Source organism: Dipteris shenzhenensis, chromosome 11 (assembly GCF_047967505.1).
Source record: "Dipteris shenzhenensis isolate YYH24624 ecotype China chromosome 11, Dip_SZ_1.0, whole genome shotgun sequence".
Taxonomy (NCBI): domain Eukaryota; kingdom Viridiplantae; phylum Streptophyta; class Polypodiopsida; order Gleicheniales; family Dipteridaceae; genus Dipteris; species Dipteris shenzhenensis.
Window position 1 is genome coordinate 57,257,472 of NC_141606.1, and position 22,920 is coordinate 57,280,391.

Here is a 22,920-nt window from a genome sequence, read left to right on the forward strand (position 1 = left end):
CTCATTTCATTCTGGTTCGCAAAACCATAAAGGCAGATCATATGCTAAGCTTTTCATGGCACAGATCTTTAAGCATCACGGTATGCCTAAGTCCATTGTCAGTGATCGAGATCCCAGAATGACCAGTCTATTCTGGAGAGCTTTATTTGATAATATGGGGACAAATCTGAATTTTTCTTCTTCTTTCCATCCCCAGACAAATGGTCAAAGTGAAGTAGCAAGCATTGGATATGCTGAAATGCTACATGGGTGACCAAGGTTCAGATTGGAAAAAGTACCTACCATTGGTAGAGTTTGCTTAGAATAATACAATACACAGCTCTACAGGCATACAGGTTGGCATTGCCAGAGCATTGGAGGATTCACAATGCATTCCATGTGAGTCTTTTAAAGAAATTCCAGGGGCCAGAGCCTACAGAGCCAATATCAGAGGATCCACCAAAAGTGGATGAGCTAGAGGAGGTCCTTCAGCCAGAGCAGATTGTGTACTATACTGTACGCAAAGGCCCTCAAGGCAAGGAATTTTACAGGTATCATGTAAAATTCAAGAATTATACGGCATTGGATGCCAAGTGGATAGATAAAGACATGTTGTCCGATCATCCACAACTTTTGGATGTTTACAAGGAAGCTTTTCAGTTAAGGTCAACTGAATAGAAGCCGAGGGGATGTCCCCACAATGTAAATATCCTAAGTCAAAGTACAGTTGACCATTTATTTGATCATAATTAAAGAGTTTTTCCATCTGGGTTCATTATGGTCAAAATAGTTTTTCTATTGGTCAAAGAATTGACTACAGTCAAAGATACTTGACTCTGGTCAAGTAAGCCTGACTTCGATCGGGGAGACTTGGTTTATTGCCAAGAGGGTTAACTACGGTTAACCAAGATGTGCCAACTTCGGTTGGAGAGTTGTGCCAACTTCGGTTGGAGAGACTTGACTATAATTAAGGCGCCTCGACCCTTAGTCAAAGCCTCTTAATTATAATCAAGAGCGTTGACTTCGGTCAACCAGAGAATAAATATATATTTTTATATTTATTATGTATGCACATGTGTTCAGTGGGGACGCCCACCGTGACTAGAATTAGTCCACAATGTGTTATTTGCATGCAAAGCGCTAACAATTAATGGGTACCACCGTGGTGCGCTTTAATTAATTGTTACAGGTATTAGGAAGAGTTATTTTCCTAAGCGCAATGGAGCCTAACAAGAGTCTAGGAGGCAGTTCACGTAACCAAGTGCTTCGAAGACTCCAGAGTTGCCCTTAGTGGCATGTAATTAGGAAAGTAATGTAGAAATTAACAAGTGGCTTGTTGCCAAGAAGGGGAGCCTGAGAGCTCATGTAATTTGAATTCACGTATGAACAACTTCCACGCTGAACTCATGTACTACATTTTCTCTTTGATGAATAAAAACCTTCGGGGGGTCCAGCCCGACGATTGTCCTGGGCCCTAGTGTATCTATTGAGAGAAGGAGAGAGGGAGAGAAAATGAGTGTGTCTTTGCTGTCTTTTACGAAGTGGAGTTTCACATTCCCTGGTAACACCCTACCTAGGAACGTTTCGGGCACACTCCAGGCCTTACCTGCATGTCCTCTAGCCAAAACGGCGTTCCAAATGTTTGAGTTAAGTTGGAGGAAGGCCCTACTCTCATGAATAGTAACCTATTGAATGTAATCAATTTCTGATGCTAGGATCGCTTGAATAAAGTCCTAATTCTATCATCATGTAGGAGTGAGGCCAACAATGCACACAACCAAAACTCTATTTTGCATGGCTTGAACAAGTTTCTATCCTTGTTATTTGCCTCAAGGCAAAGGGAAATATGAATGGTAGTGGGAATACAGAACGTTGCCCATTTGATCTCCTCTGGCCAGAACAACTCATGACCTTCTAAACCTCCTTCCCCTTGTCAAATAAAGATCCCTAGAAATAAATAATTTTTTTAAACACTCGCAAAAGAACAAAAAGACCTATGAGATCAATATCTTGAATACATCATGCCGTAGCTACTTAGAGACACCCATGGATGCAATGAGGCGACCTAGAGCTATCAGGAGAGTACCCTAAATGGGGCATCCACTATTTGGCCTTGTGTCTCAAGGCTCCAAATTGCATGCTCAACAAAGGCCACTAAGTGTAGCTACTCTTCAGTGGAAAAGTAAGTGATCCATTGCTCTGTGCTCTTGGCCAAGTGCCGATCACATGAGTATGTGTCTAAATCACGTGACCTTTGACATAAAGAGAGCGACACATTGTTGGTCCGGATAGTTAATAATTTGACACGTGTCGTAAAACCCTTGCTCCAAAAGACATTAGTATCTCCCACATATCTCATTATGTAGGGAAGAACAATGGAGCGAAATGGAATGGATGAGAAGATAGTACAGGGAGGAAGAAGAAGAAAGTTTATTATAGTCTTCGAAAAACCGATGAGAAACCTGATAAAGTAAGTTGAAAGGGTGGAGCTACTAACTAAGCATCAACACCCATGCAAAAGCAAAAAGCTAAATACTACATAATCATATCAGAATAATCCTCTACATCATCAATATCATCCTCATCATCACATCATCTACCATCTGTATACAAAGTGAAATATGCTCTGGTGTCACGAATGTGGTCTCCTCTATCTCCCCTCATCAAAAGTGAGGGAACGGGAACATGAAATCAGAGATAGAACGCTAAACTCTACGTCTAACAAGAACGACAATGACCCCTATCGGTTGCGCTTCAACTCTCAACAAGGAGGGAATGTTGCCAAGTGTAATATGTGCGTCAACCCTCTATGTGAGTTGTTGCGTCATTGGCTCTGGGTCCCAATCATGTCGAGGGCCTATAGGGTGGAAGCCTGTATGATCGGGCTGAAAAACTCTATAATCCTAATCTAAGAAGGGTCTACCAGGGTACGATGCTCCTGTCTGTGTAATTGAATTAGCTACTCACGATGTCTGATTGCCTCGTGAATCAACGCAACCGAGCATCTCTGCTCTGGAAAAGAGAGGAAGCAGGATAACAACTCGGAGCTATTTCTGAATAGACAACAGAAGCACCCTCACATCTCATAGTACACAGGGCATTTGAAAATGAAATGCTCCTCATACTCAATCTCCTATAGGTCACATAAGGTGCATATGTGTCTCTCCCTGGGTAAACCCTCTGCCTGGTGACTCTCGATACGGAGTCTATGTGAAGAGAAAGAGGAAGGCACAGAGAGCCCAAAGGGAAGGAAGGGATGAGAAGAAACGGAGACAGTTCCAAATCCAACAATGGGCTTGTGGAAGGGAAGAAGGCATGACTGAGAGAAAGGGGAGGGTGCGTGGGTGGGTGTGTGGGTTGGGGGGGGGGGGGGGGGGGATAATGGTGGGGGCAAGAAAGATCCAATGTATAGGAAAAGTAGAGGCATAAAAAACGTATGAGATGCCATGCATTTAATGTACTTTTAAGGGGAGTACCTCGGAATGCAAATGCAAATAAGTCTTGCTACGAAGCAGCTTTTCACTTTTGCAAAAGATTCTTTTTACGGAGAAAAGCAGGTTTGGCATAAACTTAATGAATATTACATTACACAGACAATCATGGGCATAACCCTACCAATAGGAAAGGGGTGAGAAAGAGGCAAGCCACTTTCAAAGCCAGCCCACGAGTTGTGGTGGAAGGGAAGAAGGTATGACTAGGCCCAAGGCCGATTGGGGAGGGTGTTTGAGAGAAAGGGGGGGGGAACCCAGGAAAGGGGGAGTAGGATGAAATGTATACGAGAGGGAAGGCCCAAAAAACGTATAAGATTGTCATGCATGGTGGTTCAACCTATAGGTCTTGTTATGAAGCAGTTGTTCACTATTTCAAAAGATTCTCTTTTAAGGAGAAGAGGAGGGTGGCATTAAGTTAATGGAATAAAATCACCTACCAAAGATTCCAAATGGATCCGATTCTCAATTTTGGTACATTGTACAAGCACTCAAATTATCAGAGCGCACAGCTAAGATTACCACCCAAATATGTGAAATACATGAATACGCTTCAAAAAAATGACAAATAGCATTTTGCATACCTGCAAGGATAGATCCGCAAGTTGCACATAAGCTGTAGCCAAGGCAAAGCAAGAGGGACACAAAGTTCACATGTCTCAAGGAATGGAATGACGGAAGTTGTGAGAGTGCTGCAGTGAGAGCTCCAAATATAACAATGAACTGATAGAGCTTCAAAGGACCACTCCGCCCGTCATAGATCAGGTAAATTTCCTACACAAAATCAATCGATTTAACATCCTGAACTAGCAAGATAAGCATCTTTATCATCAAGCTTAAAAGGATTTTCATTGAACATCTTTTGAAGAGAGAGTCAATAGTAACAAAATAACAATAAAGCAATAATTCAAATAGCAATATTTTCTCCTAGTAAAATCTGAAAGAAAAATTAAATCCAATAAATCTAGACTCCATGCTGCCTCCCTGCCCTCTCCGCAAATCCCCGTGCCTTCCACTCTGCTCCCCCACTATTTCACTCATTTACTGCTCCGTGCATTGATAGACTCACATCCGGCATCGTTCCTCTTTGGTGTTGTGATTGAGATGGGCTAGTGTGTGTGAGGGACTCAATGCCACAAGCTCATGCCTAACTCCTAATGAGTAGCACCCTCATAAGGAACTACTTTTGGACTTGACGAGACTAAAAGCCAAGTCATCTCTGACCTAACCACTTCATTTGACATCCACTGTAAGGTCTGATGCCCTACACATTAGTGTACTTTCCATTATTCATTATTGTGCCTGAGAAGAGACAGAGTCATGAGGCAAACTCGAAGCTATGCATTTGACTGGCTCCATTTATGTGTGCAGAGTGGGATTTATTGTAGATTTATTTCTATTTTTCACGCTAATTTGGAACTATCAATTGCTATTTAGACAGATTGTCCATCACAGTGGACCAATGTATTGTTGACTCCCTACATCTCCGCACTTGGATTTCTATTGTTGGGTATTACATTTGGCCATTTCTACTGGATACCGTACCACTCTTGTGTGCTTTGCTTTGGTCCCCCGTTCATGAATATAGAAGCTTTCAAGGGTCATAACTTTTTTTGGTTGATAATGTGATGTCGTGCAGCAGAATAGCAAACATCCAGCACTGCACCTTGTACCAAGAGAGGAGAGTCTCCCGATCCACATAGGGTCTTTGTCTTGGATTCGTTTTCTGAAAACTTACTAAAGAAATTTGTTTGAAGCATGAATCCTTTATATGTGGCATGTGCATTTGTTTGCTTTTATTGTTTATCAAATGGAGCTCACCTTGCTTGTGAATGTGAAACACACCATTTCTATAGCTTGATACCCACCTTTTGCAGTGATCTACAACCTTTACTTGCTTGGATGACTACCTAGTTACCTCCATCTAGCCTAGAACTTGCACAAAGACTTCACCTAGCACTCGTTCTTCATGAGAACGCTCCTTCTGCAAAGCCACATCACCTAATATACAGAGTCGATCATCTCAAAGAGATATTTGGATGATTTGATTGCTGGAGACTCTATAATCAATTGCAATTCGGATCCGGGATTCAATTAGAAGCTTATGGCCACTTCCTAGAACTATTATTTCATCCTAGAGCATTGATTTGATGTTTTTTGAATTATGGCACCTAGGATTGACAGACAGTTTGTACAACAAGTTTTGGCTGAGATTTGTTGATTTCTTGTTTTATTTTTCAAAAGAGAGACCTTCTATTAAGTATGACGAAAATATGGACTCCTGTAAGAACCTCATACAAAACCAAGGAGAAAAGTATGAGGTTGTTGCAACCAATCCAGAGCTTGCTGATGCTTTGCTTGTTTTTTTTTCAAGAAAATTACTTCATTAAGTATGAATGAAAACCGCGAGAGCAAGCTCAAATGCGGGAATATATCATGCTATGCATGAGGAAACAAATAGCTAAAAAGGACCTAATAAAAAACCAAGGCAGAGGCTGAAAATTCCACCTCAACCCTGAGGGATACTCTGAGAAGAAAGGAGATCCTCTCCAAACTCTGAAAAAAGCAACTCTCGTGGCAATGGCTGCAATGCTCTGCTTATTGCTCCACTGATGTTGCTTTGCTGCTGCTGCTACTACTACTGCACCGCTACTTGGTGCTATTGTCGTGTTGTTGTCCAGCTCATGCCCACACCACTACTTTCCACTGACGCCCATGCTGTTACTCCATTGATGCTTCTGTTGCTCCACTGAGGCTGCTGCTAGTAGCTATTGTGTCGCTTCTGTTTGTTGCTCTATTCGAAGTCCCTCACTCAGCAAGAGACTCATTACAGGTCATCTGCTCAATGGAACTTGGTTGTGCATCAGTGGAACTTATGATTTGAGAAAATCAATGATGTGAAGCACAAGCAAACATGGCTATTTGTTGACAGATGAGTTGGGTGTTTTTTGCCAACAAAGGCCTACGCTATATGCATTGACAGATAACCTCGGTGATTGGAATTGCCAACGCTCTGACTCATGGGATGTAAATGAACATGCGTGATAGTGTGACGACAGAGCAATTTGGGTGATTAGCAATCACCAGCATTTGGCTGTTGCCACAGACAGGTTTTGGTTTTGGCTTAGCATCACATTGAATATTACAACATCGACGAAGCTTCCTATCCGATAAAGTGGACTCCTTATTGGTAGAGCCTAGGTTGGCTATGGATCTGGTTCGTACATGGAGACTAAGGATTTATGGAGGGGTCCCAATAAAGTATTTGCAGTGGGATCCCAAGGAATGGGAATGGATTGATGCAGGGCATCGAGAGAAGAGCCTCCCCTTCTTTTGATACACGGTGAGTAATGCCAGGAAATTTCAGCTCAGCTTTGAGAGCCTGGACGCCTACGAGAGTGCCTCAATGGGAGAACTTTCAGGAATAGTAAGATCACTCTTTTTTTTTTTGGCATTCTATGCATGCAGGGTTGCAATGAACCAGTGGAGGTCAAGGTTCAGCGCAAATTCCAGTAGTACTCGAAGAGCTAGGGGAGCCCGGAGGTGCAAGCAAGAAGCTAGAACACAAAGTGCAAGGTCTAATAGGAGGTGCAAAAGCAAGAAGGTAGAACACAAAATGCAATGGCAGAAGACTAAAAAGCTGAAAATATTAAACTGATCTAGACTAAATCAGAGAAAAGCTGAAAAGCACAATATGTTAAATCTGTAATTACATCAGAAAGCTAAAGAAGTAGTTAAATACTAATCAAGTAATTAGGATTAACAAGTATTAAAGCATAGGTTAACCTAGCCTTGAGTCAAGATTTAGAGCTGATTAAACGAGCTATTTAAAAACATACCCCATTATAATTGATTAATTAAACAAGGTAAATAAACAATTCCTTATCCTAGGCTTCCTAGGTTCATAACAGGTACTTCGAGGAAGGGGAGATTGAGGGGGGAGAGAATAAACCCCAACGCTTGGATGCAAAAACAAGAAACATCAACAAGCATGATCCGGGGTAATCAATTCCTCTCCAATATACATAGTCTTCCTTACCTTTATCATACCACACGCTCTCCAAGACATTATCCTCACTCCTTGGGAGATAAGTCATATGATGCCGAGATTCGATTCCTTCAGTACTCACCAACACGATATCATGCTTACAACGGTTGCAGCACGGCCTCATACAATATTCCCTTTCACAGTATCATGTACCTCGAGAGAGTCTGGGTTACATGTACTCTCGCACAGTGCACTGTGTGGAATAGATGTTCGCAACGGTGGCTACAATTGGCTAAATATATTGAAGACTACATCTGCACATGGGATGTGACGACCCACATGGACGCTCTGACCGACGGTCTAATTGTGTAATGGCAGCTGGCTGATCTGTGGACTGTGGACAGGTGATTGCGCATTTCGCAGGAGCTGAATGCCTGCATGTGTGCTCTGTTTGTAGTGCCTGTTACTTGGCAACGACCAGAATGATGTTGACTGTGACCTGTCCTATGACAATTGTTTGACTAGCCTGGCTCGATTGAAGTATGGTAAGTGTTGATTGGCTGATGTGGTCTTTTGTGGATGTTCAACATTGGTTGGCCTTGGTTGGTCACGCTATCTACTCGTAGTGGTTGAACCATGGGGGGATATTGGAATATGGGGCCTTCGGGACTTTGTCTGTGGTTCTAACCCCCCTCCTAGTGCCTAGGAATTGTGTGTGATTAATGAAAAATGGAGTGTTCAAACAAGAACTTGTTGGGGCATTGAAGGGCATGTGGTAGTGGAGGACTTAGTCCCATAAGCAATTGTGTCGAATAAGAAACCTTGGAAATATAGAAGCTATAAATCCTCCAAAGTTATCCCTTCTTGGGCCTTTTTGGTGACTTTGAAGGTCTCTGTGTCTATGGGCGGGATTTGTGTGGCTATGGACGGTATTTTTGCAGCATGGCTATGGGGCCACCTGGTGCTTGCAAGTGAAGACACATGGCGATCTGCCATGTTTTCCAACAACATTACTAACATGGAGGGCTTTCATCATCTACACAGATGGCAATTGATGGGGATGAGACGTACTGCTATTCATGTGCTATGAGATGTTTCCATTCTCAAGGCATGTCCATTGATCACCTCCCTCATACCAATATTCTCTAGATGCAGCCACTCTGTGTCTAACATGATACATTACCTCCCCTCCAGAAGCTCATGATGTTGAATATTAGGTTTCCACAAGCGAAAATGTTCAAAAAGTCTTGTGATAATAAGTCCACTAGATTACTAGAGATGATTTATGGAAAGTCTATATCAACAAACATGGGTGTCTCCAAGACCTCCACATGCCATAAAATGGCATTTTAAAGGAAGAGTTCATTATGTGAGTAAAAACGGCTTCATCCAACCTCCAAGATAGCTTTTTTTTTTCTATAGAAAATAATTTTGTATTAATATATATACCTCATAAGATTGGAATATATCCAATCTTACAAATTATATATTTTTATGGAACAAGCACAACAACAAAGGAAATTTTTTTTTTAATGAGTAAATGAGAAAAATAAAAGAGAAGAAAAATAACTTAGTAAGCAAAGCTACACTTATGTTCGCATCACTAACCAAGCATAAGCCGCCATCTCGGATTCGAAAGATTCTGGAATCTCTTGGATAAACCCAGTGCTTACTAAGTTTTGAAATTGCAACCAAACAACAAAAACTGTGAAAGCAAAAAGGAAGAAATAAGCAAAAAACTAGAAGAAGAAATGCAAAGAGAGAGAGAGAGAGAGAGAGAGTTTATTAAAGTCTTTGGAAGACCCACGGGTATATGAGACTGTGAAAAACCTAGTACAAACGAGCTGTGGTAATAGAGCTACTAAACAAGCATCCACACAAATGCAAAATGCCAAAAATGCAGAATGGTAGTACTAAGTCCTAAGTACAACATAGTCATGTCGATGGTCGACTATATATCAATCTCATCATCATCATCATCATGAGGACATTAGGGTGGACTAGGAAATGGGAGCATGAAATTGGCAATAGAGTGTTGTTGGCCACTCAAAGGTGCAGTCCTCGCACATCTCCTGGTCGTAGCTCTGCATCTAACCAGGGCTACTGTGACCCCCGTCGGTCGAGCTCCAACTCTAAACAGGGAGGGGATGTCCCCAAGTGTGATCTGTGTGTCAACCCTTTGTCTGAACTGTCAGGTCACACGCTCCGGGTCACGGTCATGTTGAGGCCTTGTCTCGTGGGGGTCCATGTGATCTAGCTGAAAAAACTCTGTAATAGAACAGCTCTGAGAGAAATCAGCCAAGGAAAAACTCTGCTCATGTCTCCGTGCTCAGAGTATCCTCTCGCGGTGTTTGAGTACCTCATGAATGAAGCTTGCCAAACATCGTTGGTCTAGGTAGGAGAGAAATCAGGCCAAAATCCCATAGCTATCTCTGAAGAGACAGTATAAACGCCCTCGGATCTCATAGTAAACAAGACACCTGAAGATGAAGTGCTCCTCTATCTCAACCTCCTGCATGTCACACAATGTGCAAATGCGCCTCTCCCTAGGTAGTCGCTCTGCTCTACTGCTCTCGATACGAAGTCTATGTGAAGAGACCTGAAACTGCCCAAGAGAGATCCTCACTGAGTGAGGTAGGTAAATCTGCAAGTCGAAATGTATGTAACTGTAATAGATCCTCACGGATACCTTGGTTGATCTCGTGTGATAGGAGAGGAGGAAACGGAGCATCCATGCTGTACTGGAAGGAAGGTAGTCTATCCATGCGGAGCCTCAGTTGCTCAACCATCTCTCTGTGCGTGCATACCAGTACCTCTGGTCCCCTTCTGCTGCAAGTGCCATAGAAGAGGACAAAGCTAGCCATGGTAGCTTGCTACGCCCAGAGGTGTAATTCCCATACTGCCTACTCGGTACAGATACGTGATGACCTGAAATCCAGCATCTAGCCGTAATGGGGATGACTCAAACTCAGCCTGAATGATCTCATGAGGAACCAATGGCTTACCACGAATCATCCGTGAAAGCATGAGAACCTGTAGCCGCTCCACACGGGCCCACTCTGTATCCGACGAGTCTGGCTCCCAATATGGGTTGCCGTATATTCCCGTTGGATGGACCAAGGAGTCAAAAAGCAACCCCTTGGTCCGTGGATCCTAAAACTGCGAGCGAAAGCACTGCCTCTCTAGTCTGGCCAACGAAGCATTATCCTCTGCTCAAGCATGCCTGCATCGCAGGTCTCATAGTGAAGATGGGTCCTGAAAGACAACCCTAAGATATGTGTATGATGAAACTATCTCAACAGGTGACCCATCAAATGTGAATTGCTCTTGGTGCATGACGGCTCGAGATGTATTGAAGATCCAGATTGATCTTCAAATCATGAGACTCATAAAAGGACTGTAGTGCGTCAAGGTGCCTCTGGAGCTCCTCTGTTGAGGAAGACAAGAGAGCCACGTCATCTGCGTAAAGCAATATCCGGATCAACGTGCCCACAAGAGAGCAACCTACCCACTTCCTACTACTTTCAATCTAAGTGACAGAGATCTTTATCACAAGCAAATGAACATTAAAAAGAAGCTATTATGCCAAGAGACACCACCATACTTTCCTCCTTTAGATGAGAATGAATATGGTAACATCCCAAGTGATGTTGTACTCAAGCATAGGCAGAAGGAAAGAATCAGCGAAGGCCATAATCTCAGCAAGCCGGTCTATGCCAAAGAGGAGCGATATGTTCTTGAAAGAAGATCTTGCGGCTTAACATCACATGAACTGATATATATCGAGGAGTTTTTAGTTTGAAGGGGCTGATTGGGTCGAATGGGTAGGTTCCGGGGAGACATTACACGTCCTTCATAGATACCTTTACAATTAGCTCAAAACACTCTACAAACTGTCATCAGACACAAAGGCCTATACCTTCCAACAGAGACATGATATCAAGGATTCAAACACATTTAGAGATGCGCCTTGAAATGGGCTTCGCTCTTATATAATTTTTATAATAAACAGAGAAGCGGTCGGAAAGATATGAGCAGTTTACTGAAGGGGGTAAAAACTAGCATAAACACAGACACAGAGACTCATAACGCTTTGGATTTGTATCATACACAAGATATAATCACACAATGCAATGCGCCTTAAAGAGAGCTTCACGCTGATATAACTTTCGTCAAAATCGTACTACCAAGCAAAACGTTATGAGCAAAACACTAACAGAGGGCCAAACAGTCATGAAAACCACACACTCCTTCTACTGGTGCCGACTTCGGAGAATACTCCCTTCATGCTTAGGCTTTATCAACGATCCAAAGCCCATAGAGGTCGCCTAGAGAGAGGAAAGAATACCCTTCGTGACTTGGGAAATGGGTGGACCATGTGCGCACAATGAGCATCCGAGTAAGAAGCACTTTGAAGACTTTGAAAGGAAGAAAAGAACAATCGAACAAGAGAAGACTCAAGGGAGGTAATCTGAAGTGACTTTCATTTCCAATAAAGTGAGACTCTACTCAAATGCAACTCCATATGATATACACTGAAGAGAGAAAAAAAGGTTTCATACATACAAGAGGGAGTCGGAGCTCCAAGACTACTCATAGAAAGAGAATAAACTAGAGAGATATGGACTCAAGAGTCTACATGAGAGGATGTCTACAAGAGAGAGAAAGAAAGAGAGAGAGAGAGAGAGAGAGAGAGCTCATGAAAGAGGCTTGAGGAGACTAGAGCTACAGCAGCATGAGGCTCAATGGTGGAAGAGAGATGTTGAACAAGGGAGATGAGGGCTCCTTTTATAGAGATTTTGTCACCCTCCTTCATCCATTTACAATTGCTGCCTGTAGATTCCTTTTCCCATCAATCACATAAGCCCGTATGTCACCATCCATGTCCTTTTTGGCTACTCTTGCCATGCGTCCCATCAAAAGATGCTCAAGACTCTTAAAATATTGAGAAAGTCAAGAATCTTCCCACATAGAGCCCATAGGGACCCTCTCTTTTCCATATGTCTACATCCTCCTTATTCCACATAGGAATTCTAGAAGGATTCCTCTTGACTCCACACTCCTCCACATGCCTTCCACACGCTTGGCATGTGATCTCTCTTATATTATTGGAACACATGGACATGAGACCCACCTCTTTATATGACTCACTCTTGCTATTTTCTAAAAAACCCCATAATATCCCATACACAAATAACTCTCACCCCATACCAAGGTATTTATCATCATAGTTACCAGCCGAAACGGAAACGGAAGAAACGGAAGAAATGGAGTTTCCGGGCCCCTCCGAAACGAAAACGGAAGAAACGGCAATATGATACAATTTATGTATAAAAATTTATTTTTTATACATAATATAATTATCAATAGAGTGCAAATCATACATAATACAAATTACAATTATCTATACTTGAAGGCTGAAGCTTCAGGCTTCAGCCTTCAAGCATCAATGCATCATTCATGATTCATGCCTCTATGATTCTAAATTCTTGAATGATGCTTCAATAATCTGAAATCAACATGTATCATGAGTCATGACTAACAAGTTTGGCATTACAAGAATCTGAAATTTAGAAGTTTGAAGTACTTAAAAGTTTAAACTTAGCACACAAGTTGAAACTTGAAACTTGAAACTTGAAAGTATTCAATGTCCAGACTCCATAGATGATCATGATTCATGGTCCACAAATTTCATGATCATGATTCATGACTCATGACTCATGAGTCATGCAAGACTCAAAATAAAAGCACTCATGGATGATATAAAAAAAAGCAGCAGGACTACTGATCATCTGCATCATCCATGGACTCCTCGTCATCGTCATCCTCTGTGTCCTCAGATAAGTTCGAGGCATCTGTGTCACTGTCTGAAGAAGAATCATCAACATCAGGATCAGGACCATCGGGTGCAACTGAAGTACTAGCACCATCTCCAGATGGTTGAGTGTATGATCGTGTGTGGTGTGCTGGTGCTGACAGCTCCTCATACAACATGGTGTATATGTCCAGCTCCTCCCGTGGGATATCTGGTATGACCTCCATCTTCTCCACGTCCACCTTGTCTACATTCACTTGGCGAGGTTCGAGGCATCCGGCGGTGAACTCAAGGAGACGGAGGTTGCAATGACAAAACACCAACCGCTCCAATTGAGCCGTGCTCAATCTGTTCCTCTTCTTTGTGTGAAAGAGGGCCCAAGTGCTCCAGTTCCTCTCACAAGGACCGGAACTGCAGTCCTGTGAGAGAACACGTATAGCAAGGCGTTTTTGCCATAAGCCAATTAAGCCGAGATAAGTATCAGGAACTTAATAACTTTAAACATATTTGTAGTAGATAAAACTTCAAATTACTTAACGACTAAGCTCCAACTAGTGGCGTTGAAACTTGTCTCTTAGACTCTTACCAAAGTAGGAGTACAGTTGCCATATTTCTCCCACCAGGAGACAGGTTGCAACTGTGTCTCTCGGAGCCTAGCCGTAGGTCGACCAAAGGAGAGGCTGTGTTTGCGGAACAATAGAAGTTCATCCTCCAGTCTTCGTTGCACCTCCAAGTCACCACCCGTCCAATTTTGTAGATACTCTTGCATCCCCTCCTCCAACTCGTCATTCTCATATTGCTCTTAACTGCGCCAGAGCGGAAGCAATACATGTGCCACCGCATGGATTGGGCGGTGGAACCAATTCCACCGCTTATTCCATATAGCACGGATGGACTCAACCCTAAATCATGCCACAAGAAATTAGAATGCATTATGCATGCAAAATTCATAGACTATAGATAATAGTACATACATAATATATATCTGAAAATTCCAGGCTTCATGATAACAAATTGCCATTTAGTAACTGCAATAATTATACATATTACAAAAGTAAAAAGTCTTACTTATCAGGCGATAGGGAAGTGTTTCTGTTGAGGGCCTCTCCAATCTTGTCCATAAACTCGTACAAGAGCCCTAATGTGCTTCCCTCCATGTCTGTGATGCGAAGCACCGTGTAGATAGGATTAATCGATTTGATTAATGCCTCCGCCTGATTCCACCAAGACTCATCCATGATCATGCGAAAAAATTTGATAGACTTTGCTTGGCCTCTATCATCCCAATCTCCCCACTCCCGAGACACAACCGTGCGCAACAAGCCCTGGCGCACTCGCACAAGCCTCTCCACCACTATGAACATGTAAGCAAACCTTGTGGTTGGAGGTTTCAATAGCTCAAGGTCACTGTAAGCCCAATAGATGCTGAGGACTTTGGGTCTCTTCGTGACAAACTTCACGATATTACGGGCTGTGGAGAAGATGGCATCAATCCAAGGTATCTTCCCTAGGTCCTCGATCAAAAGATCAAGGCAATGTGAGGCACAGGGTGTCCACACAATCTTAGGGAACTCATCTTCTAACATGGCACCCATTGACACACAATTGCTGCCATTATCTGTCACCACCTGCACCACATACTCAACACCTATCTCCATAATGGCTGCCCATAAATGCTCCCAAATATACAGCCCTGTAATCACTGTACCTGCAGTGGAAGCGTCAATGGCTCTCAAGAACATGGTTCCCTTGCAAGAAGACACTAAAATATTGTACACATTCCTCTTGCGTGCATCTGACCATCCATCGCATAAGAGTGTGCATCCATATTTTTTCCAAGTCTCTTTCAAGGGCTTCATTTGGTCTTCCACACATTCCCTCTCTCTTCTTAGCTCTCTTGTCCGCAAGGCCTCATATGTAGGCCCTTCCCATTCATACCCAATGCGGCTTACGGCTCTCATGGCCTTCCTCCATCGTGTAGTCTTCGCCACATGAAAGGGTATTGCACATTGTATGAAGAGCTTTGTGAGCTCACTAGTGGCCTCCTTCACTGCTTGCTTTTGCAAGCGTGCTTGAATGCTAGACCTTTGCAGTGATCCTCTTTTCCCCGCACTAGCATCCACACTAATTGATCCATGTGGCAAGGGTGTTCTTGTGGCACTAGGACCCGCGCTCGATGTAGTTGATGCCCCTCTACTTCTCTTTGCAGAACCCAATGTGCTGGCATCATCCAATGGCTCAGTGTCAGCAGCCTCTTCTTCATCTTGCAGCCCTTGTCCTCCACTTTTTGCAGCCAAGGCTGCCATACGCGCACGCTTCCATTCTGTTAGGCCACCTTTCACTGCAGTAGGCACGAACTCACAAGGTCCTACATCCTTGCAGGGAACACCTGCTAGATGGTCTTTCACCCGTGTGACAGACCCCGTCTTGCTTATGCCGCAATAGTTGCATCTCCACTTCTTGGAGCCACCGCCTCCTTTATAACTATCCAGGAGGGAGACATGGACCCAATAAGCATCTCTCGGCATTGAGGAGGATGGAGAGGTGAGAAGGAGGATGGAGAGGCCACAAGTGACTCGTGAGAAAGGATGGGAGGTAGACCGTAGAAGGAGGATGGAGAGATAGAGGTAAAAGAGGATGGAGAGGATGGAGAGGTAGAAGTGAAGGAGAATGGAGAGGAGGAGGATGGAGAGGTAGAAGGTAAGATTAAAGAGAGGATGGAGAGAAGAAGGATGGAGGGATGGAGTCAGGAGAGCAGGCTGCCAAGCTGCAGGCTGCAGCTTGCAGGATGGAGAAGATGGAGCAAAGGATGAAGAGGATGGAGAGAGCTCAGAGAAGGATGGAGGTGAGGGTAGGTCCAAGAGCAAAGGATGGGATGGAGAGAGCTTGAAGAAGGTGGAGAGAGGAGGAAGGATGCACAAAGGATGCGGGAGGCGGCGAAAGACGAAGGCGGCGAAACTTCGAAAGAAATCCCGTTTTTAGGGTTTTTGAAAAAACAAAAAATACGAAACGCCGTTTCTTGACGAAACGGCGTTTCTGTTTCTACCCACGAAACGCGCGTTTCGTGCAACTATGTTTATCATTCATACACATGGTCTTTATAATAATCCATTCCACTCATCCTCTCAATCCCATACAATATCTTAGAAAATAGAAAAAAGTGAGAGCCGCTAGGCTATCACTTGATACTCAAACTCTTATCAAACATAGAGAAAAACAATACCAATGCCTAATAAAATATATCAATTTTTGGCATCACATCTTTCCTCCCCGAGCAAATCCTCTCTAGTAACAAAGAGGGTGTGTTGGCCCTCAAGGTGGTCGAGCATAGAAGACCTTAAGGCGATACTCATTGGTGCGTCCGAGTATCACCATGCCATCAACATCCTCACGCTGATAGGTTCCTTCTGTTTATATAAACAAACTTGCAAAAATCAAACTGACTACATAGTGTCATAACCTTCTGATTAAGCTTCTTCAAATGAGAACTTCTTGTCTTGTAATGCCCTTGCATTTGCTTTATAATTAGCTGAGAATATACTCTTACTTCTAATTCTTTAACTTGACTTTGAAGACAACCCTCCAAACCAAGAATCAAAACATTATACTCAGCTGCATTATTAGTTGTGATACCTGGAAGCTCTTGTCCTCTTTCCCATACCTCTTGTCCTTGAGAATTCGTCAAGACCATCCACCCGGCTCCTTGTTGGCGTGAAGGACTAAAAGCCCCATCAAAATACAAAACAAAAGCTGTTAGTGGTGTCTCCCTTTCATCTTTAATGCTCTCCTTACATTTCTTTTCTTCTCCCAGATTCTCCCGTCCTGTAAGCAAATCTGCCATAATGGACCTAGTGGTATTTTCAATGACAAAAGATAAAGAGAACTCTTGAAGCTCTGACAACCATTTTTGCAAATCTCCCCCCAAGATTAGGCTTGCGAACTAAATATGCTAATATAGACTAAGAGGTAAGGAAGAAAAATGTTCGAGGCAATAAATAGAATCAAAACTTTTTGACTGAAAATACCAAAAAGAGAGCTTGCTGCTCCATTTCTTCATACCTTGTTTCCACCTTGGTATGCTGTCGGCTGGCATAATAGATAGGTTGCATTCTATCTGCCTCTCCTGTACAGCACCAACTGAATGCAAAGATATACTTGGATTTATATAAATGTCTTGAGACCAATTAGGAAGCTCAATATTGGGCCCTACTCATGACCTCCTTAAGCTCCTAAAATTGTTTCCACCTCTATAAGCTGTCGGCTGGCATAATAGATAGGTTGCATTCTATCTGTCTCTCTTGTATAGCACCAACTGAATGCAAAGATACACTTGGATTTACATAAAAGTCTTGAGACCAATCAAAGGGCTTCAATATTGAGCCCTTACTCATGGCCTCCTTAAGCTCCTAAAAAGACTCATGTTGTTCCACACCCCATTGGAAAGAAACTCATTTTCTTGTCAATAAGTTCATTGGATGCACTATCTCTGTGAAATCATCACAAAAGCATTGATAATACTTGCTCTTTCCTAGAATTCTGCGAGCACCAGTCACACTATCAGGACTAGGCAATGCCATGATTGCTTGAACCTTGTCAGGATCCATTTGCAAGCCTTCTTTAGACACAATATGCCCCAACAAGACTACTTCTGTCATGGTGCCTCCTCCTTTTGGGGGAGAAGGTCTGAGGTGTGGTATCAGTAGTAGGTAGGAGTGGGGGTGTGTTGATTTTCATAGCCGAGTCTTTGGAGTCCTGAGATGTGCCCATGGTAATTTGGATTTGTAGGTACCCTGGTGCCTGGATGAACCTGTCGTCGCTCAAGTGAAGAAAATGCGCTATAGAAGGCCATCTTTGTTGCATGTGCCTATAGGAAGGCTATCCATATAGTATCAATCCTAGCTAAGGCCATCTTTAACTTCTCCATGTGATCTATGCGCCGAGAATAAATGCAAAAATCATCTAAAAACACCCTTATGAACTTTCCCAAGTAAGGCTCCAGTACTTGACTCATGAACCTTTGAAATGTAGCTGATGCATTGGTCAATCTAAAAGGCATCACTCTATAAGCAAAAACTCCCCAAGGTGTGACAAATAATGTCTTCCTTTGATCTTCCTCCCGAATGTGAGTTTGAAAGTATCCAAAATACCAATCACATGGAGTTGAGTACGGATCAGTTGCCTACGATGGCAATGAGATATACCACCGAGGCCTTGTATCTTCCAACTAACAATCCTCATTGGTGAGAGGAAGTAGCATGGAATACCTTATCTAACCTAGTGGCAGAAACAAACCCCTCAATAGGGAAAGATCTTATGCTCGAAGAGCGGGGGAGAGAAGCAAGCAGAGGAAAATCTATGGCTGAAAGACCTGTCCACCTGAGGAGGGAGTTAACTTGGGATTGAAAGGAAGACCAACCATTGTCTCACCAAAGGTGAAAGGCACGAAATCCTCGTTAGGAAAGTCCGCTAGATCTGCTAGGGCCGAAAAAGAATTCTTGAAGTTCAAGAATGGCGTCGCATACGTAAGATGCATGTAGTCAAGACTGGAGAGATGGTGGCTGCAACCCCTTCCCTCTATCTAGGAGGTAAGATGAAGACGAAGGATGAGCCTACTCGTAAGAACCATAACCACGAAGATCTGCAATAGGGTCAAGGAAGGGAGCTGAAATAGGGGTAGCATCTTGAGCAGCATCCTGAAGTAAGCAGGGGGTAACATAAAGTATCATCGGTAGGGGGACTGAAGTCTAGAAAGCCTCTTAGGCAAGAGTATCCGAAACTGCAGAAGACGTAGCAATGGAGGTCCCAACGAACAAGGACAGTAGTCTCACCGGGGCCATCCACAAGAACGGAAATGTCCAATGGGAGAAACCTCCAGAACAGCAATCGTGTCATCTATTGGCAATGGAGGTGAGACCGGAGCCCATCGAAGAACAACAGGTACCGCAGGAGCTAGTCGTGTAGAACCTGAGGTCGGTGCCAGAGGAGCTCGAGCACTCATGAGGAGGTCGAGGAGGAGCTACCCAAAAGGATTTTTAGGCCTCTTCTTCTTTCTAGGGCCATATCTAGCAAAGTGCCCAAAGGTCCTACAAATCCTGCACAGATCCTGTTTGCCCGCAATTTCGACTCTCTGTCAAAAAGGAACCATCCGGGTGTTGTAGCATGATATTTTCATCAAATATATGTTCGGATCATCAACGATGACCCTAACTCTAGGTACCCCATATAATTTAATTGCCTCTGCTGCACTAGAAGGCAACCCAGGGAGAGGGGATCTCAGTGACAACCCCGCACCGCTCTTCAATAAGGGCAAGAAGGCGATGATAATCCAGAAAGTTTGTAGAATCTGATCAAGAGGGAGGTGCCATGCCTATTCTCTTCTACTCGGTCAAAGCCTAGTGTGAAGGGAGTCAAAAAAATGCTCATATAGCCCAACTGCAGAGAGCCGGCTTTGAGCAAGGTGCTCAAGAATCAAAAACTACCTGGAAATGCTGGCCATAGTCTGGGAAGGGTGAGCCTCGATACCCTCCATCACCTCTGTACACCTGGCTCTCCAAATATGCCACACTGCAATGCTAGCCAAAATCTCTGAAGACGTGTCTACTGAGGCATGAGCAGCTTTGAAAGGAGTGAAGGGAACATCCTAGAGGGAACAAGACTCCACTGAGTGTCGCCGTACAATGAAAGTTGGATCTGGATCATGTCCATCGAAAAACACCTATGGGCCAGTAAGAGATAACCAAGCCACTGAACCCTAGGTCATATAGAAAGGTGTTGTATGAAAGATGCTGAAAATCCTAGCAACACCTTTGCAGATCGTCCTCATCTGTCCGCACTCCCAAAGGCAATGCTTGTTGACCCTACCTCCCGTCTGAGTCCAAAATGACTCTCTGGCATGAAAGGCATACTTTGCTCTCTGATCTAATAGTGACTACTGCTGAGCCCTTGGTGCAGCAAGGTGCTCCTAAATCCAAGCATCTGTAGGTCTCTTCTGCTCCTCCCTCTGGAGGGTAGCCAACTGCTGGTGGATACCTATCTCACACCTGAGGATCTCACCCCTCCTGATACGAGCAATTAAAAGATAAAAGTCACTAATATCAAAGAGGGCTGCGGCTAAGTCTGAAGGAGAAAGCTACCCATCCTGCAAATGAGATACCCAGGTTCTCAACACTGTCTCTATAAGGCCCTCCTCTGCATAAAAAGAATATGGAATCCTATGTAGGAACAAAGTGGAGACAGGTTGTGAACACAAGTGAGAAAGAGTGCACACACAAGAAAGCTCCAATAGAAATGTTCAAATAAAACAATACAAGTACTTGATATATATAGTACCCAAGTACTACTGGTCAACCATAGGGTTGACTTTATGCCTACAACACCATATCTTTGTAATGTCTCAAAGATATGACTGAAAGTACCCTGGAAACGTCTCAGGTGTAGTCTACACTACCTAAAGTACCATGGTTGCACAAATTCATCCAGATGGATATGCAACCTATGGGAGTACATGAAAACAATGTCATTGTGCATCACTTCACAACCCCCCTTGACATTGTGAGAATGTCTCTAATCCCCAAGCCATGTCTAAGTCATAAGAAAAGATCTGCTGACAAGGCTTTGGTGAAGATATCCGCTACATTCTCCTCAGATGGACAATAGATGAGATCAGTGAAGCCATCAGAAATACAATCCCGTACATAATGATAATGATTTTCAATGTGTTTCATGCGAGCATGAAAGACAGGATTGTTGGCTATGGCAATGCAACTCTGGCTGTCACATAAGATAGAGTTTACTTCGTCATCCTGTGCATGATGCAAGTCATGCAAAAGCTTCCTTAACCACATTAACTCCGTAGTGGCTGAATTTGCAACTTTGTACTCTGCTTCACTGGAGGAAAGAGAGACTCACTCTTGCTTCTTACTGAGCCATGAGATACAAGCTGAACCCAATGAGAAGCAATAGCCAGTAGTGGACCGTCTATCGTCAATGTCCCCTAACTAATCTAAGTCGGTGAAACCACTCAGCTGTACCAACATGACCAATTCTGATTTTTGCTACAAAACATACAGATTTGGCTCTGTATGAGTGTTTACGAAGCCCTAGGACAGCAAAAACTGATGTACCTTCTGATACCACGCACGAGGTGCTTGCTTCAACCCATATAGAGCCTTCCTAAGCTTGCATACCTTGTGCTCTTGTCCCTTCACCTCAAAACCTTGGGGCTGATGTATATAGACCTCTTTAAGATCTCCATTGAGGAAAGCGGTCTTGACATCCATCTAGTACACTGACCAACCATAAAACGCAGCAAGAGAGATGACAGAACGAATGGTGGTCATCTTGGCCACTGAAGCAAAAGTCTCCTCATAATCTATCCCCTCCTCTTGTGCATACCCCTTGGCAACCAAACGGCCTTTGTATTTCTCAACTGTGCCATCTGAATGGTATTTCACCTTATAAATCCATTTCGTGCCAACCATATTTTTCCCAATGGACGCATCAACCAAGTCCCATGTGGCATTCTTCTCAATGGATTTAATCTCAGCTTCCATAGCTTTCTGCCATGCCAAATTATGCTGAGCATCCTTGAAGCTCTGAGGCTCATTTTCAGCTTCCATCACTGAGGTCATCAAAGCAAAATTGACCTTTTTCTGATTTTTTTGAGTGCTGGCCCTAGTTTTTCCCAAAGTAGGCTGATCCTTAGCATCTTGAATGGTCAACCTTGCCCAACGTGGAATAGATTTCTTTGCTGTACTACTCGGGGCTGCATCAACATCTTTAGTGGCCTCACAATGTTGATAATGTTTCCAAACATGAGGCTGTCTATTCTCAATAATTGGCTGCAAATCTGAAACATTTGAGGGAGAGCCATCCTCAACATGTGGCAATCCATCTGAACTATGAGAAGTAGAAGGGGAAGCATCAAGAGACTCCATCTCATCATCCTCAAACTGGATGATGTCCAAAGAGGTGTCATCGTATGGTGGCAAGCCTGCACTAGCGGGTTGCATGCACTCATTCTCAGCAAAGAGAACGTCTCTGCTGATTATTACCTTCCTAGTAGCGGGATTATAAAGCCTAAATCCCCTGCTTTCAGTGCTATACCCCACGAAAATGCATTTAACACTCTTGTCATCAAGCTTTGTCCGATGTGCATCTGGAACCAAAGCATATGCCACTGAGCCAAAAACTCTGAAATGACTAACCTTTGGCTTAAAGCCATACAAAGCCTCAAATGGAGTCACATTAACCAAAGCTTTTGTAGGGCATCTGTTCTGAATGTAAGTGGCTGTCACAACTGCTTCTCCCCAAAAAACCTTTGAGAGTCTCTTGAATTTCAGCATGCATCTCGTCATCTCCATGAGAATACGATTCTTCCTCTCAGAGTGGATTATGCTGTGGTGTGTAAGGGCATGTCAAGTGATGTTTAATCCCATGCTGCTTCAAAAATCCCTGGAATGCATGTGACATGTACTCTCCCCCTCTATCTGAGTTGAGTGTTCCAATTCTAGAATTGGTTTGGTTCTCAGCCATAGCTTTGAACTCCTGAAACCAATATAACACCTCAAATTTTCCCTTCATGATAAAAAGCCATGTGAACCTGGAGAAGTCATCTATAAAGGTCACAAAGTACCTTGCTCCTCTATGCG

The 22,920-nt window shown here is 43.4% G+C and overlaps 1 protein-coding gene across 1 annotated transcript in view; it reads right to left on the minus strand.

Moving 5' to 3' along the window:
- LOC147897222 (GABA transporter 1-like) overlaps window positions 1-22,920 on the minus strand; it is a 102,783-nt gene that overhangs the window by 26,845 nt on the left and 53,018 nt on the right. The window contains exon 4 of the mRNA XM_087381773.1: window positions 4,052-4,241. Within this exon, the coding sequence (XP_087237899.1) occupies window positions 4,052-4,241 (190 nt within the window). The remainder of the gene's footprint in view (window positions 1-4,051; window positions 4,242-22,920) is intronic.